This window comes from Haliotis cracherodii, unplaced genomic scaffold, assembly GCF_022045235.1.
Source record: "Haliotis cracherodii isolate W230 unplaced genomic scaffold, xgHalCrac1.p SCAF_3, whole genome shotgun sequence".
NCBI classification, from domain to species: Eukaryota; Metazoa; Mollusca; class Gastropoda; order Lepetellida; family Haliotidae; genus Haliotis; species Haliotis cracherodii.
The window spans coordinates 33,153,466-33,172,248 of NW_027266286.1; the positions used below are offsets into that span (position 1 = coordinate 33,153,466).

At 38.7% G+C, this 18,783-nt stretch overlaps 1 protein-coding gene across 5 annotated transcripts in view; it reads left to right on the forward strand.

Moving 5' to 3' along the window:
* LOC139474389 (uncharacterized) overlaps nt 1-18,783 on the forward strand; it is an 84,838-nt gene that overhangs the window by 45,367 nt on the left and 20,688 nt on the right. For all 5 annotated transcript variants that reach the window (XM_071257375.1, XM_071257376.1, XM_071257378.1 and 2 more), the window contains 2 exons: nt 1,476-1,571; nt 2,905-2,957. In XM_071257375.1, coding sequence (XP_071113476.1) covers nt 1,476-1,571; nt 2,905-2,957 — 149 coding nt within the window. The remainder of the gene's footprint in view (nt 1-1,475; nt 1,572-2,904; nt 2,958-18,783) is intronic.

An 18,783-nucleotide genomic window follows, 5' to 3' on the forward strand; every position in this document is an offset into this window, starting at 1 on the left:
ATCCTGGATCCGCAGGCTTGGGCAGAAGATGCATTCAGCATCCACTGGGAAGGGCTAATAGCATACTCTTTTCGGCCTCCTATATACACAAAATAAAAGCAGCCAAGAACCTCACTCTGATTTTGGTCGTGCACTGGTGGCCGGCGAGGAGTTGGTTTTTCTCCTCAACTCGCATTATTCTTTCAGTAGACAGTATTGAGCGAGTAATTACTGATTGGCGCTGTTGACACGCCATACGGTTTTCTTGATAGGTGTGTCTTATGAGGGTTTATCTATATTGAGGATTACATCTGAATTCAAGGTATGTCCATCGCCGTACTGTCTATTACAGATGCATTAAGAAGTAATGCAGGATAAGTAAAACATTTCGTGAGATCTAAATATTTCTTATGTTTGTATACTTATCCTGCATTAGTGCGTCTAAGGGCCAAACCCGTTGCAGACCTGCCTCCCTACTATAGGTTCAGAAAACAATTACGAGTGACAAGCAGTATTGTGAAGATACGTGACGTCACTTCTGTTGATCAGTGGTTAAAGCGTTCGCTCGTCACGCCGAAGACCCGGGTTCGAATCCCGACATTGGTACAATGTGTGAAGCCCATTTCTGGTGTCCCCCGTTGGATACTGCTGGAATATTGCTAAAAGCAGCGTAAAACCAAACTCACTCACTCACTCACTGTTGATCATTTGGCAGGTGTGCAAGGTTGGTCTTCAGACAGAACACTTGTTGAGAACAACTTTTCTTCTTCAGCCTAGGACCATCGCACTGCTCTGTTTCTGTCATATGGTAAGCAGTAGATGCATTAGGGAGTAATACAGGATAAATATACAAATGTGAAAAATGTTTATGTTTCGATAAGTTTAAATACAATAAGTTATACTGATAAGACTACTCAAAAGCCAGTTATGAATATGATGACATTGTGCAATGTAGCTATCTATTGATGTTCAAGTATAGGGGAAAAATATGATTATTGATTTGGTTAGTGAGAGAATTTGAAAACTCATCATTTTAGAGTATGGACACATAAAAGGCAAAGGTCTAATGAAATCAAAATAAGCTTTATCTGTTATAATCATCTGATCTTTGCCAAGGCAAACATGGTACAGCCAGAGAAATGTAAATCATGTGAGGTTTACGACACTGTTATACCATCATCATTATACAGACTGAAAATTAGTAGAAATATTCTTTTTAATTAATGAGATGAAAAGGTGTAGTTGGTAAGTACCCTTGAATTTGTCTTTTAAACAATAAGGCCACAGTAATATCTGTCTTCCTGGTCGTCACTGAGGGATGATGGTAAGTGGCGACAAACAGCCATCAACCAGACATACAATCTTTCTGTACACCATACACCACCCATCAACATGATCAGTGTTACAAATAGCAAATTGAATTTCAGTGATTTCAGTCTTTTATTCTAAAAGTTATGTTATGATGTGCGGTTGATCACATAAATTTTACATTCCAGATTTGACATTGCAAGAGAGATCCAGAAGTTAAAGTCTCTGGTCTTGCCTCAGAATGCAAAGGATCTCTTCCATGGAAGAGGGTTCCGACTGCCAGAGTAAGTCACACGATAAGGCTCGAGAAAGGTTAACTTGGAAATGCTTATGAACATAACCTCTTCTTTATGGTAAGGAAGCCGAATAGTTAAACATTTAAAGTACGTAATTCATCTGGCTACTGAGTGTAACATCATCATGTACAGGGGCGTGGTTTGTCAAATAGTCTGTGCCATGGAACCCCGGGGCTGGCTACTGAGTGTAACATCATCATGTACAGGGGCGTGGTTTGTCAAATAGTCTGTGCCATGGAACCCCGGGGCTGGCTACTGAGTGTAACATCATCATGTACAGGGGCGTGGTTTGTCAAATAGTCTGTGTCATGGAACCCCGGGGCTGGCTACTGAGTGTAACATCATCATGTACAGGGGCGTGGTTTGTCAAATAGTCTGTGTCATGGAACCCCGGGGCTGGCTACTGAGTGTAACATCATCATGTACAGGGGCGTGGTTTGTCAAATAGTCTGTGCCATGGAACCCCGGGGCTGGCTACTGAGTGTAACATCATCATGTACAGGGGCGTGGTTTGTCAAATAGTCTGTGTCATGGAACCCCGGGGCTGGCTACTGAGTGTAACATCATCATGTACAGGGGCGTGGTTTGTCAAATAGTCTGTGCCATGGAACCCCGGGGCTGGCTACTGAGTGTAACATCATCATGTACAGGGGCGTGGTTTGTCAAATAGTCTGTGCCATGGAACCCCGGGGCTGGCTACTGAGTGTAACATCATCATGTACAGGGGCGTGGTTTGTCAAATAGTCTGTGTCATGGAACCCCGGGGCTGGCTACTGAGTGTAACATCATCATGTACAGGGGCGTGGTTTGTCAAATAGTCTGTGCCATGGAACCCCGGGGCTGGCTACTGAGTGTAACATCATCATGTACAGGGGCGTGGTTTGTCAAATAGTCTGTGCCATGGAACCCCGGGGCTGGCTACTGAGTGTAACATCATCATGTACAGGGGCGTGGTTTGTCAAATAGTCTGTGCCATGGAACCCCGGGGCTGGCTACTGAGTGTAACATCATCATGTACAGGGGCGTGGTTTGTCAAATAGTCAGTGCCATGGAACCCCGGGGCTGGCTACTGAGTGTAACATCATCATGTACAGGGGCGTGGTTTGTCAAATAGTCTGTGCCATGGAACCCCGGGGCTGGCTACTGAGTGTAACATCATCATGTACAGGGGCGTGGTTTGTCAAATAGTCTGTGTCATGGAACCCCGGGGCTGGCTACTGAGTGTAACATCATCATGTACAGGGGCGTGGTTTGTCAAATAGTCTGTGTCATGGAATGCACGGTATGATGTGGGACCTTACAAAGGAAATCCTGTTTTCAGTGGCCATGGTTCTGTCAACCCAAGAGGTCAGCCATACGACATCACAGAGGAAAGTATGTACCCCTTGAAATCAACTATGTGTCCTCAATGTGTGTAAACACTCAACTATGTGTTCTGTGTAAACACTCAACTATGTGTCCATCTGTGTAAACACTCAACTATGTGTCCATCTGTGTAAACACTCAACTATGTGTCCTTCTGTGTAAACACTCAACTATGTGTCCTGTGTAAACACTCAACTATGTGTCCTGTGTAAACACTCAACTATGTGTCCTTCTGTGTAAACACTCAACTATGTGTCCTTCTGTGTAAACACTCAACTATGTGTCCTGTGTAAACACTCAACTATGTGTCCTTCTGTGTAAACACTCAACTATGTGTCCTTCTGTGTAAACACTCAACTATGTGCCTCCCATATTGTAATGCATATCTATTTTGACAGTAGACAAGTGTATTTCAGACAAGTATTTAATGCTATGATTAGAGATCATTTGTTTGTACATTTATATCCATCTAGGGGGGCGTGCAGGTAACTCATGTAGTGTAATATTTCATATTCATTGTAGTTGCACATTGCTCTTGTAAAAGGCTTTGCTAGGTTTTTCATGAGCTTTGAGATAACTTTATTAATACCTAATTCTATATTGGATGATGGTAAACACATTACACTGTAGGGCGTGTTGATGTGGACCAGCTTTAGGTGCTTAAGCAGTCTATATATAGCTAGGCAATTTAATGTTTGTAGACTAAACTCAAATATCTCTCGGGGATAACTTCAATTTGGGGCCATATTGTCATTAGACAAAGTAGTTGTTGCTCTCACCCTAGATACTTATGTTAGAAACGTTTCTACAAGCACAACGCATAGAAATGTCAAATTTCATATGCATGGTTTATGCGTGAACAGATGTGATATATGATTGACAAGCAGCCATTGTGCAGCTTTCAAAATTTATTCTAGTCTGCTAGTCCTAGACTACTAAACTATTAAACTGTGCTAAGGACAAGTAACAATCCAGTGATGGTTGTCTCAATACCTAGTAGCATCTGTAGACTATTCTAAAGCAGTTCAACTTTGCACAAAATTGGAACAGAATAAAACATTCATTAACATTTTTATTTTGTTCAACTAGGACTAGCGACAAGCTTTGAAGACTAGTAGAATAAGGTTTACACTAGTCCTCTGGATTAGTCTGAAACAAGACGAAGGTCTAAGGCTGTTGTATCACTATAGATGATATCGATAGATATAGCATGAAACAAATACTGATAATCATGTACTTTTGCATTTGTTTTGCTAAAAAAAACCTTAATTGTATTTGGTGATGAAGAGCTGTGACCTGCCAATGCATATAGCAATAGTAATCTTGTCAATCAAAAGGTTTTAGTTCAGAAAACCTTCATAATCTTTTGTCAAGAGCCTTTAGTAATGAAACATAAAGTTAACTTAACAAGAAACGTCATACCAGTCTCCGTATCTCAGTCTCGTCTACTTGAGTAGTATAGGTAATGGGGGTTCTGGACCACTTCCACTGGAGCCGGATTCATATACCTATACCACCACTACAGATGGAATTTTTTATGCAAAAATGATTATGCGATTCAACGATAGTCATGAGATTAAGTTAAATTGGCTCTAGCTCACCAATACCTGGGGCCAATCATTGCTTTAGATGACCCTAAATGGTCATAAAAATATTCTTCATTATTTTTATCTATAAAGCGATATTCAACATTTTTATTAAGTTCTTCATTCATTTTACTAGGAGACCAGACTATATAACTACACTCTTCTTGTAAATTGATAAGAAACAATTGATAACCGTATTTGGTTTGTTTGACATCACTGATATAATAAAAACCTTGTGGTAATTCTTTCCATTTAATAGTTTTTTCCATTATTATATATTTATGTAAGCATTTGTCTAAATGTGATCAAACGATAGTAAGCAATCTATTTTTAATCTCCAACCAGTTCTTTGGTTTTGGCACAGAATAATTGACGCGCTTGTTGCCTCACCTGCTCTATGAACTTTTTTTTCTCATCTTCGTTAATACCACTGGTCTTATGAGATTTTGATCGAATCTCCTGCTTCATTTCATTGTATTTGGTGAGTTCTGACAGCACTAAACGAAACTCATCCTCGGATATCTTACAATCGACCATTGCTGTCGAAATATGATCCTCAATGCTGTTCAACTTTGCTTCGGCGAGTATCCGAATACTATCGTGTTTTAATGCTTTCTTTTGCAACCTACGAGAAATGAATTTTATCGCTTTTCCTGCCAGTCCCGAGACTCCAGCGGCTATTTCCATGCCGAGCACGATAGGTGCGGCGATTATAGTTGATAGTAAACCGACACCGGCTACACCGAGTCCCATGCCAGCTGCTACAAGAGCGGTGTCAACTCCGGCCAGAGCATTCACGGCTCTGCGATACTTTTTATTCAATCCAAGTCGCAACTCCCTATCCATCTCTATTCGATGTTTTATGTCGCTTATTTGATGTAATCGAAATCCATCAACAGTTTCCATCTTTTCAATTGCTTCATCGAGCACTGGATATAAACTCATAGTGTATATTACGAATATATAATAGTCTTTAATTGGTCTTGCTTAGATGTTTTGAGAGTATACATCAACCTTATCAAATGTATATTATACGGCAAGAATATCTTAGTAAGAGAAATACTACCACTTTTAATAATTTGAACCCCCTCGAGGGTTGCAATGGGCGATGCTCCGACATGAATAATACTGCAACGTTGACGCTCGTGTTTCTTGAGCCATTTAATCGATAGACCTGGTAATATTTCGAAGGCATCTACCGGTGCATCTCCGAACAAGACTTCAATAATAAGCGTAGAAATATTAGGTATTTCACTCAAGTTAACTTTAATATTATCGAATTCAGCAACCAAATTTAAACTAACATTTTGTAAGGCTGGACGACTATATAACATATGACCTGGTTTTTCTGGCAGGGGAGTGACTAACACACTTTTTCGTTTTGACGTGATATAGGCCGCGAGTACGATACCACTATTTATTATCTTAGTTAAATTATGTCCCTTACCCATCATCGCATAAGGTGGGGTAATGACGATATTCAGTAGCCACTTGATGTTTGCTTCGACCATAGTCCATTTATTCTCGGCGTTGCGAATAATATTGTACGGAGTGGTTTTAAGGAGTCTACTAACGTCGACATTGCTTAAATCTTCTAGATTTTCCGGGAATATAACTTCTTTCCGCTTGTATACATTTTCGTGTAAGTGTAAAGCGTATAACTTACCATCGGTACCCGGGTTTACCGAATCCTTCCGTGTCTCCGAGATTGGAAAGCGCAATTGTATTACATTGTCTGAGCGTTCCAGGGCCTGATGCATCAACCATTATTTATCATATGGAGTGTTACACTTAAGTATCCTATATGTACAGGTTGGTGTTTTACATCTTATACAGAAATTTTGAGGTCTGAAATAATACTCCGCTTTAATTTTTTATATTGTCATGTTGAGAAAGATTCCGTTCTGCCACTATTGTATTTTTCATTTTTCACTGGGACAGATCTGAGCAGAGTTGAAGGACTTTCTAGTTGAATATTATCCGTGGTGCTTATTTGATCAAGATGGATACACAACTCTTTATAGGGAACTAAATCGGACAATGTCTCTCCATCAAATGTTGACTTGAATATTGCTAAAATTCCGCGTGTAAATCCAAGTGTAGCTGATAAGTTCCCTACAATCCGTACACCTTTTTCTCCAGTGTCGAATTTCAATATCCCATTCGACTCATTTTGTGTGAGACTAATTCCATTAGGCTTAAAAATTTCATCATTGAGTGAGCATACGCTGTAATACCCATCAGGTATAATAATGAATTTTTCAATAATATTTTGTTCATCTAATATCCATATCTTATTATTACCTCTCGCAGCATTTATATTGGTCCACCGTGGGTAATACGTTACATCACAGATAGCTACTTCGAGTTGTCCATCCGAGTTATCGATAGTATGAAGCAGTTCAATAGACTGACCATTTGTTATTCCCAGGATGGACATACATATTAAATATACAATGATACTATATCATAACTTAAATATGGAATCAACCATTATGATACTATATCATAACTTAAATATGGAATCAACCATTATTTATAATATGGAGTGTTACACTTAAGTATCCTATATGTACAGGTTGATGTTTAACATCTAATACAGAAATTTTGAGGTCTGAAATAATACCCCGCTTTAATTTTTTATATTGTAATGTTGAGAAAGATTCCGTTCTACCGCTATTATATTTTTCATTTTTCACTGGGACAGATCTGAGCAAAGTTGAAGGACTTTCTAGTTGAATATTATCCGTGGTGCTTATTTGATCAAGATGGATACACAACTCTTTATAGGGAACTAAATCGGGTAATTTAGATCCATCATTTGATGAAGTGATTACTGTTATATCACCGATTACAAATCCAATTGTAATTGCAAAGTAGTTCACGTAAGGAAGTACACCATGTTCTCCAGGGTAGAATTTCAGTCTCCCAGTCGCCTCATTTTGTGTGAGACTAGCTCCCATAGGCTTAAAAATTTCATCATTGAGTGAGCTTACGCTGTAATACCCATCAGGTATAGTAATAATTCTATCTTTGTCACCCATTATTAATATCTTATTATTATCTTTCATAGCACTTATATTGGTAATACGTTATGTCACAGAGGGCTACTTCGAGTTGTCCATCCGAGTTATCGATAGTATGAAGCAGTTCAATAGACTGACCATTTGTTATTCCCGGGAGTGTAACATACATATTAAATATACAATGATACTATATCATAACTTAAATATGGAATCAACCATTATGATACTATATCATAACTTAAATATGGAATCAACCATTATTTATAATATGGAGTGTTACACTTAAGTATCCTATATGTACAGGTTGATGTTTAACATCTAATACAGAAATTTTGAGGTCTGAAATAATACCCCGCTTTAATTTTTTATATTGTAATGTTGAGAAAGATTCCGTTCTACCGCTATTATATTTTTCATTTTTCACTGGGACAGATCTGAGCAAAGTTGAAGGACTTTCTAGTTGAATATTATCCGTGGTGCTTATTTGATCAAGATGGATACACAACTCTTTATAGGGAACTAAATCGGGTAATTTAGATCCATCATTTGATGAAGTGATTACTGTTATATCACCGATTACAAATCCAATTGTAATTGCAAAGTAGTTCACGTAAGGAAGTACACCATGTTCTCAAGGGTAGAATTTCAGTCTCCCAGTCGCCTCATTTTGTGTGAGACTAGCTCCCATAGGCTTAAAAATTTCATCATTGAGTGAGCTTACGCTGTAATACCCATCAGGTATAGTAATAATTCTATCTTTGTCACCCATTATTAATATCTTATTATTATCTTTCATAGCACTTATATTGGTAATACGTTATGTCACAGAGGGCTACTTCGAGTTGTCCATCCGAGTTATCGATAGTATGAAGCAGTTCAATAGACTGACCATTTGTTATTCCCGGGAGTGTAACATACATATTAAATATACAATGATACTATATCATAACTTAAATATGAAATCGAGATACATTACTAATCAATCGATTATAGTAACTGCCTCTGGTGCTGAATTTTTCGTTAAATTCCCCGATATCTTTGAAAAGTACAGGGTCACGGCGATAAAATGGTGCACGATTGGTTTCACAATCCGATGCAATTTTGGCAGAATCAGTTAAACTTTGCCGTATGGTGTGCCACAACGGGATGTGGCGTATCTCTTTATGCTCCAGGATTTGAACTGAATAAGTCTGTTATAACATTTCACGTGTACTATCAGATTAGACGTATACTTAAAGAAATTAGTGCTCCATTACCGCAGGATCGAGCGTGCAATTCCACAAATAATAATTATGATAGGTCCGCGTATGAGCGTATTTGTCAGGAATTTAACGTTTCTACGAGTAAAGATTGGCGTATTAAAGGAGCAAACCATGGTCTAGGTGTTCCTTACACAGAGGAAAAAATATCCGTCGAAGAAAGCGATTATGTATATAAAGAACTTAATAAACTTCCAGTTAATTTTGGTAAGTTGTATAGTACCAGCAAACTTTACGCAAGAATATATGATCATTGGCATAAAACCGGTGATTGGTATAAAGGCTGGGAACTTTATAGTAACGATTGGAGAGGGGATATTATGAGTTTTAAGAGTGGTTTAATTTATATTGTTAAAATATTTGTACAAATGAATGATACCGCAGACGCTTGGAATGAATTTCTTAATGATAAAACGGAAAATAATTTTACTAACCCAGGATTTGTAAGAGTTAATGAATCGATAAGAACTTATGTATGGGCAATTCTCGGAGCGCAATCGCAAACACGAACATCTATTATCGGTTCTGGTACGGCGCTCGATGCGCAAAAACAGTTTGTCTCAAAGGTGGAGGACGCCACTTATTCACCAGTTGACATACCATCGTCTATAAAGCGTTTTCACGATGTATTACAGTACGCTCAATCTAAAGTGGACTTCGTTTATGCACCGGGACTATACATGTCTCCGAGTAATATGGAACTTAAGATCTGTCAAGTGATAGGTTATAATAATAAAATTGTTATCGCTACCGATCAACAAAAACCAGGTATAAATTCAGATATGAACGTTAAATTAATAACGCAAATGATCACGGGCGAAAAGGGAATAGTCAAGCCACAAACACCACATGTTTCACAAATATCTACTGACGCACAAGTGTCACTGCATATTGTGGCTAAATCAACAACATATCGATGAAAAAACAGCGCTTGTAGTGGGTGGAGTCTCGGTTGGTTTACTCATGATTTGGTTAATGAACTGATTTGGCTAAATAGTTCTTAGTGGATACGTACAAGAGCCCTGCGATTGCTACGATCAACCCCCACAAGTTTTGACTAAGCCAAGTGGTGGTCTTAGCTAATAAATTCAATAGCCAGGAAACAACACTCCCTATTATACCGGGAAGTGCGTCCGCGGCTTTCTCAGCGAGCTTTCCCAGTGCTGAACCTAATGCTTTTAAATGCTTTTTTATCCACTCTTTTATCCCGTTTTTATCGTTAGGCGGTGTGGGCGGTGTACTACCACCTGTACTGCCACCTGTTAATGAGAGAGTCAAAGTCGATATAATAAATCCCAACGCGGTTAAAATACTGGCAATTGTTATTCCCTGTTCTCTGAACAATGTTTTAATTTTATCGGCCAGTGTAGTGTCATCGTTGAGGACTCGATCGATAGTTTCTCGAATTCTACTGATTTGTGAACGAAGTGCCTCTTCATTAGTGGAAGCTGCTTCGAGGCGGGCCAATCTTTCATATTCTAAGTTACGCAATCTTTCCGCTACGCTGCGTCTACTGAACTCATCGAGGTTCGCCTCGTCAAGTTTTGTTTTCTCATAAGCTATATGCTTGTCGAGTTTGGATAGCTTGGCTATATTATTTATCAGTTCTCCCCGAATTGTTTGCATTGCCTTGTCAAGACCTCGTAAATCCCTAACACTAAACTCTAAGGATGGTGATACCTGTAACTGAGGATCATCAATGGTGGCCAATGCTTCATCGATTCCGTTTGAGGCCACCATCGAGGAAGCCACCAAATTATCTGTGTTACGGAGTTCAGTCTGCACAGTCCTAAGAACCTTAGTAGTCTTCGCGAGAGGTCGTCCGTAGTCTACAAAACCTAATTTATCACGAACAAAATCGGTGCCGTGTTTACCGGCTATCGTAGACAAGGCTAGGGGTTTACGATTACGAGAATTCATAAGATCAATATCCGGAGCGCCATGCAGTTGCAATATTCCTTTACTATCTATCGTAAAATTTGAATAGTCACGAACAATAGGACTAATATCTTTATAGTTATCGTAATAAGCATCGACGGTTGATTTTAAAAGTTCATCGTTAAGATTCGTGCCACTAAAGCTGGTTTCATCAGTATCTTCGGTTGTATTATGGTTATCATGGTTATCAAAGGTATCTAGATCATAGTCATCCATTTTTATATTAAACATAGGGTACATGTTTTCAATATAACAATGTCTTCACAATACGGACCCACAACGTAGACTTCGAGATCCATTAGGGGTCAAAGCAATTCGTCAGTCTGTAACTATAACTAATAACCCTAGTACCATCGATCAGAATCATACGCTTCTGGTTCGCTTTCCTAATCTAGGCGCACATGATGTGTTAGTTCCGGGAACTATCCGACTAGCATTTACGATTAGTTTGACTTCTACCGACGTTAACAGGGAGCCCGTTCAGAACATAGGTCGTGCTATCGTTAAGAAAATCGCGATTATAATTAGCGGTAATGAGGTTTTGAGTATCGACGATAGCGATGTATACTATTGTTACATGGATCTCTGGAGAACGGATAAAGAGCGGGAAAACTTACAGTACCAAGGTATTTGTAATAAGAACACATTGAAACTGCGCGTGGGCGCTGAAAATGATGTTGATACCAACGAAAAAGATAAGGCCGTTGCCGACGCATTAGGTAACCGATTCTATATTCCCCTAGACTTTGAATTACTAGATTCCCACATGCCCTTTTATCAAGCATCACTAGGCGATAGGTTAGAATACGAACTCACTTTTAATGACTACGGTAGAGTAATCAGAGCTGCTGAAGATGCTAGCTATTCCATTGACAATATCTCGCTGGAGTACGATATGATTATGGATCCCGAATTAGCCAGACAAATACGTAACCATTATACCGGAAGTTTAGCCATTTTGTACGATCGCGTGCTGCGACACCGAAAGATCACGATGGACAGAAAAGATATGATGTGGAAAATCAATCTAAACGTCCCCACGAGGTCGTTGAAAGGTATTTTAATGTTGTTCGAGGACCCCTCGGATGCGTTTAAAAGAAATACCGAGAAGTTCTACAATACCAAGATTACAAAAGTAGAATTGACTATCGAGGGCGTTCCTAATGAACTATATAGCCAAGGATTGCTAGCGTATCACCAGTGGGATGAGATTAAAAAACTTCCTTCTATGAAATGTTCTCCGGAAGTTAACGCGGTCGTAAAAGATCTGTCTCTCGGGAGTGTATCGATGGGTGAATACCTCACCACGAAGTACGCGCTATGGCTAGACATGCGAACAACGGACGATGACCAACTACACGGCAGTTGGAGGAGAATAGAAAATTCTAGCGAGGTTGCCACCATACAGATAACGAAGCTCCAGGAATCAGCTGGTAAATTAAACATATATTTGTACGTGATTATGGATGCGCAACTTAATATACAGAATGGGAGATTCGTGCAAGCAATCTATTAATAATCTTTTACCTAAAGATCCGCACTGCGCTATCATATGCGGGCAAACGGGCTGTGGAAAAACAGCTTTTATTCTAGATATTTTACAAAGTCATTATCGGGACGTTTTCGATCATATTATTATTCTGTGCCCGACTATAAGCATTAATAAAACATACCTATCGAGAGATTGGGTAATGAATGATGACGGGGTACACAGAGTCGATCCGGGCGATCGTTTACAAGACTGTCTCCGAGTATGTCACGAAAAATACAAAGGAGATTCAACCCTTTTCGTAATAGACGACTGCAGCGGGAGTAAAGAACTCACAAAAAAGAAAGATATGCTTTAGTATTTAGCATTCTCCGGTCGGCATACTCAACATAGCGTTTGGGTACTTACTCAAAAATACAACTCTGTCCTGAAAGATCTCAGAGAGCAGACCAAATCGGTAGAACTGTTTCATTGCAAAGACAGAGATTCATTCGAGGAATGTTTACGCAAAAATGATGTCATTTATACCAAGGGTGAACGAGATAAAGTCAGAAAACTGTTATCGGCAACGAAGCAATGTAAACTCGTATTAAAAACCGATCAACCAGCTGCTTATGCAATGCTTAGCAAAATGTAGCAAAACTGTAGCAAATATAGCAAAAAGATAGCAAAATGTAGCAAAAATATAGCAAAATTGAACATTAGCGGTTAATATGACATAAAATGTGGTTCGAAATCCTCATTCTTTCGCAACAGTTCATTATTACGGGTTTTATTGGATATGTCATATTCCATTATGTTAGACTTAAATATCTCCTAAGGTATTACATTATGGAATGCGACGAACTCATCAAACAAATGCTCAAAGAATCTGAGCCTGATGTAGATAAATCTTTAGATAAACATAGAGAAAGACTCGCGGCTTTGGTAGCTGGTGGAAAATGTTCCCAATATTTGGGAGAAAATTATACCATCGAAAAAATTGATAACATGACCGACGAAGAGATTAAAAAACTGTACGCGCGTTACGAGTCTAGACTGGGAGCTACCATGACTAAAAAGATAGGGTTGTCTATATTACAACTATACACAGTCGTAGCTAGTACGTTTCTCCCTATCCTGGCAGAACATCGCATGTATTTATGCGAATCTCTAGAGAAAGACCCATTCATCGAACACGCTATAAGCTCATTGAGCTGTAAGTTTTATCATAGATTCGGAATGTTTTTAGCTCCACTCACCACAGCTTTAATAAGGGCTAGGTATTGTCAATTTAAACATACGTGCCCACTTAATAATATAAATGGAGATTGCGGAAACACAATCACAACAGATGACACCACAACAGATTGTGAAAGAGGAACCACAGCAGATTGCGGAACAACATGTGAATGAGGCAGTGAATGAGGAACCACAAACACAAAAACAACCCAGAGTTGAACCCAAAAAAAATAGCAGCTGGGAGGAAGGGAGGACTGGCGAGGAAAGCGAAATTAATAAATAATTCAAATATTTATCCGATTAAAACATGGGCACTGGTAGGAGTTGCTGGTATAGCGGCTGTATGGTTCTTTTATAAGACCGGAGAAGAGAAAACTTCACCCCCCGATGCAACAACAAGTTCAATTAGAGGTTAGTCCTCATATAATGCTATAAGAAGCATGACTACTCCAGTTACAGACGGTAAAATGTTGGTAAACACAACTTATCATTCAGTGGTGGTCACCGTCTTGGCCATTGGCTATGCTCGTATGGCTAAAATGATTACTAAAGCCACACCTCCCAAGCTAGATTTTAATTGTTTTGACATCGGTATGATGGTTCTGGATATTGGATTGGCTATGGCAACGAAGGATATGCTCATCAAACAAGGGCTTATCCAGGAAGACATAATGAAGTAATTAAACATTTGAATATTTTATATTCATATACTATGGCATCAATTGCGATGATGGTCGGTGGAGCTGTTGTTAATGCTCTAGCTTTTTCGGGGAGTAATTATTTTATTTTCCAGTATGAGGGAATCAAAAGCTAAAGAAGTTGAAGAGGAGCGTAAACGACATAACGAAGCAATGGAACAACTCCAAGCAGCCCAGTCACAATATACGCAGCAGAGAATTAAGAGATTAGACTTTATTCATGAACAACTGTTTAAGGAAGGACATTCAATTAAAACGTTTAATGATGTCGAATATGCCATGCACGAATACTTCCTCGTTTTTGGGAAAAAACTAGACCCAATATCGAGACCAACAATGAGTCAGTTTTATACACCGTCAGAGGAACAAAAGAACCGCGGGGTCGCATTTGTGATTATTGGGTTATCTGCTGTATTGATTTTCAGCTATTCACTAGTGTAGCTGTGATTTGCATTTAGACAAATGATGTGATAGATGTATAACCATGAATAATTGCAAATTTACACTCATGGGGAAGATGACTCTATGTAATCGACGCTGTGTTGATATTTACTGCGGCATACACAATTATTACATCAGGCGCGGACACATAAACTATACGTGTTCTGAATGCGGGATAGGGGTCAAATGTCGTTCTTGTTTATGTAAGAAACAAGGTGCTGATAGGGTCAGGAACCAGATTATATATACTAGGAAGAGAGATAACATCAATGAGAGGAATAGGTTGGGGAGAATACGTATTTAGATGTATGAAAACAACCAATTAGACATTTGTCTCATTTTGCATATACCATTCAACCACAATGGTTTTTGTCAGAGAGTTGAAGGCTATGGCAAAGCAACGTGGTCTACGTGGATATTCTCGTATGAGAAAAGCTGAATTGATTACCTTACTCTGTTTGGAATACAACAAACCCCAGACTGTTAGAGAACTCAAAGCTCGAGCGAGAAACAGTGGGCTGAGAGGTTATTCTCGAATGAGAAGAGCTGAATTGATCGCTTTACTAGATAATAATGATGATAATGATGATGTTGATAATAATGATAATAATCAACAACAACAAGAATTAATATTTGTACCCATATCCGCCGGCGTTGGTAAATATCTAAGAGGTTGGAAGATGGATATTAATTCCAACATGGATGTTAACGATATTAAACCCATCATATCCAGTAAAATTAACGAGGAGTTAGATGATTTACATAGTATGAAATACCAGCTGACGACTAACATGTTATTGAGTAAAAAGTAACACAGACGATAGCGTTGAATATACCAAACCATATTTCCGTAGCAATCAAGAAGTTATAACCGAATCTGATACTATAAACGCATCATTGGATACATCAATTCAGAGGATACAGGAAACTTTAGAACGCTGGACTAATAGAGGTTCGGGTTGGGGTGTGGATAGAATCGATAGTTTATATTTAGATATAGCAAATTATATGCCCTTCCAAGGTGGATCTTATATAGATTTACCCCCGTATTATAAGAAGACAAAAAGCCATAATTAACGTAAACAATAAATCAGATGACTGTTTAAGAATGATGATAAGATCTGCATTGTTCCCCGTAGACAAGCACCCGGATAGACCTTCTAGCTATCCCCAAAACGATGAACTCAACTTCGATGGTATAGACGAACCTACACCAATATCACAAATTGATAAGGTGGAAAAGCAAAATAATTTAGCTATAAATGTTTTCGGACATTCTAAAGGAATTGTTGTACACAGGATAAGCTCCGCTCCGCAACATATTCCTAGAATCAATTCATTTTTGATCGAAAAAGATGGAAAATATCATTATACTTGGATAAAGAGTTTAAACAGGGTGCTATACGATCAAACAAAACATAAGGAAAAGAAATATTTCTGCGAAAGATGCCTACATGGGTACAGCAGACAAGATCTATTAGAAGAGCATAAAGAAGACTGTAGAGGTGTTGGACAGACCGCTATCAGGATCGATATGCTTAAAGAGGGAAAAAATATATTAAAATTTGAACATTATTGTAATCAAATGCCCGTACCGTACGTAATTTACGCCGACTTCGAAGGGCTTATCAAGCCCATAGAAAATACCAACCAAGATAATAATCAAGGTAGTAGTTTTACGTACAAAACTCAAGAACATATTCCTTGTGGGTTTGGATATATAGTTGTAAGGTATGATGGGAAAACAAACACTCCCGTGATTTACAGAGGTCCCGATGCAGCGGGAAAGTTCCTAGAATATCTACAAAATGAAGAGAGAATAATCAGGGAAAAATTATCGTGTAAGAAACCCATGTGTATGACGAGGGATAATTGGAGGGCTCATAAGAAGTCAACGAGTTGTCATGTTTGTATCAAACCCCTGGATGGGGATTCCGTAAGAGATCATTGCCACGTCACGGGTAACTATCGGGGAGCCGCTCATAACGAGTGTAACTTGAAACTAAAAATGAATTCTCAAACAATACCCATCCCCGTTGTGTTTCATAACCTTAGGGGATACGATTCACATCTCATTATGCAAGCTATCTCAAAGACCGACGGCGGTTTCACGTGCATTCCTAACAATATGGAAAAATACATATCGTTCTCGTTGACTAAAGCTATACATTATAGGGACAAGGATGGGAAATCTAGAATAAATCAAAGTAATGGGCTTAGATTCATAGACTCCGTACAGTTTCTGTTATCTTCCCTGGACAATTTAGCTAATGCGAACAATCCCGATGACTTCGCGATAACAAATCAATATACAGATAAGATAACTCGTCATTTGTTGCTGAGAAAAGGTGTATATCCTTACGAATATATGGATGATTGGTCTAGATTCGATGAAACTGAATTACCACCCCTCGAATCATTCTATAGTAACTTAACGGAATCTAAAATAACAGATGCCGATTATGAACACGCTCTGACGGTCTGGGATAAATTAGGTTGTAAGAATTTAGGCGATTATCACGATCTGTACTTAAAAACCGATGTACTGTTACTCGCCGATATATTCGAGATATTTAGAAAGACGTGTTTAAAACAATACGGCTTGGACCTGGCATGGTACTATTCCAGCCCCGGACTATCGTGGGATCCATTGTTGAAGAAGACCGGCATAGAACTAAAACTACTCACAGATTACGATATGCACTTGTTTATTGAGAAAGGATTAAGAGGGGGTATATCAATGGCGGCGAAAAGGTATTCTAAGGCTAATAATAAATTAGTGGAAGGATACGATCCGAGTAAACCCGACACGCACATATTATATCTCGACGCTTACAATTTGTACGGATGGGCTATGAGTCAACCTTTACCCACGGGTGGTTTTGAGTGGGTGGATGATGTCAATAATATCAATGTGAATAATAATGATGAGAATAAAGGGTACATACTAGAAGTTGACTTGGAAGTAGAAAAACTCGTACCAAATTTGATGGATAAGACAAAATATATAGTTCACTACAGAAATCTCCAGTTGTATCTATCGTTAGGTATGAAACTTAAGAAAATACACAGAGTTCTAAAGTTTGATCAAAGCCCTTGGATGGAGCCCTATATAAAGTTGAACACAGATTTAAGAAAGATAGCTACCAGCGATTTTGAAAAGAATCTGTATAAGCTCATGAATAACTCGGTATTTGGTAAAACTATGGAGAATCTAAGGAAGCGTGTTGATGTTACATTAGTCAGATCTAATGAGGAAGAAAGACTCAGGAAACTCATAGCCAGTCCGGCTTTTAACAGAAGCAAGATATTCGATAATGACTTGCAGAAGAGTAATATAAAATTCAACAGACCGGTGTACGTCGGTATGAGTATTCTCGACTTGTCAAAACACTTAATGTATGACTTTTATTACAACAAACTTAAGAAGCAATACAGTGATAGATGCGAGGTGTTATATACCGACACAGATTCTTTGTTGATGGAAATACAAACCGAGGATGTGTATAAAGATATGGCAGAAAAAATAGATATGTACGACACGAGCGATTACCCAAAAGAAAATCCACTGCACAGCGTAGTAAATAAAAAGGTGTTAGGTAAGATGAAGGATGAATGTGCTGGGACTCCTATAGCGGAGTATGTAGGATTAAGACCTAAGATGTATTCTATAAAGAAGTCTGATAATGGAGAGATAAGAAAAGCCAAGGGTGTTAAGAAGTATGTTGTAAAAAAGCATATCAAACACGAACAGTATAAAGAAGCATTATTCAACGGTAGAACGTTCAAACACGAGATGAACTCTTTAAGAAGTTACAATCATAGGATATATGGATTAAGAATAAACAAGACATCATTATCCCCCTTAGATACAAAGAGATGGATTGATATTGATGGTGTAACTACCTATGCTTATGGTTATGGTGGTAATACTGTACCGTCGGGAACTATGAACAATTCTTCTCGTACAAATGCCCTACTCGGTCCATCTTGAAGATAATAAAGAATAGGCTCTCCTTCTTTCGTAACCAATCGACTAATGTTATGCGTCTTAAGGGACCATATGGGATCGGTTGCGCAACGTAGGCCTCCTTCGAGTTCACCGGGCTGGTATAAATATCTTACCCTTACTCTATCCGGAAGTTTTCGTTCTTTGCCTCTCCTCGGTGCTGAAGAT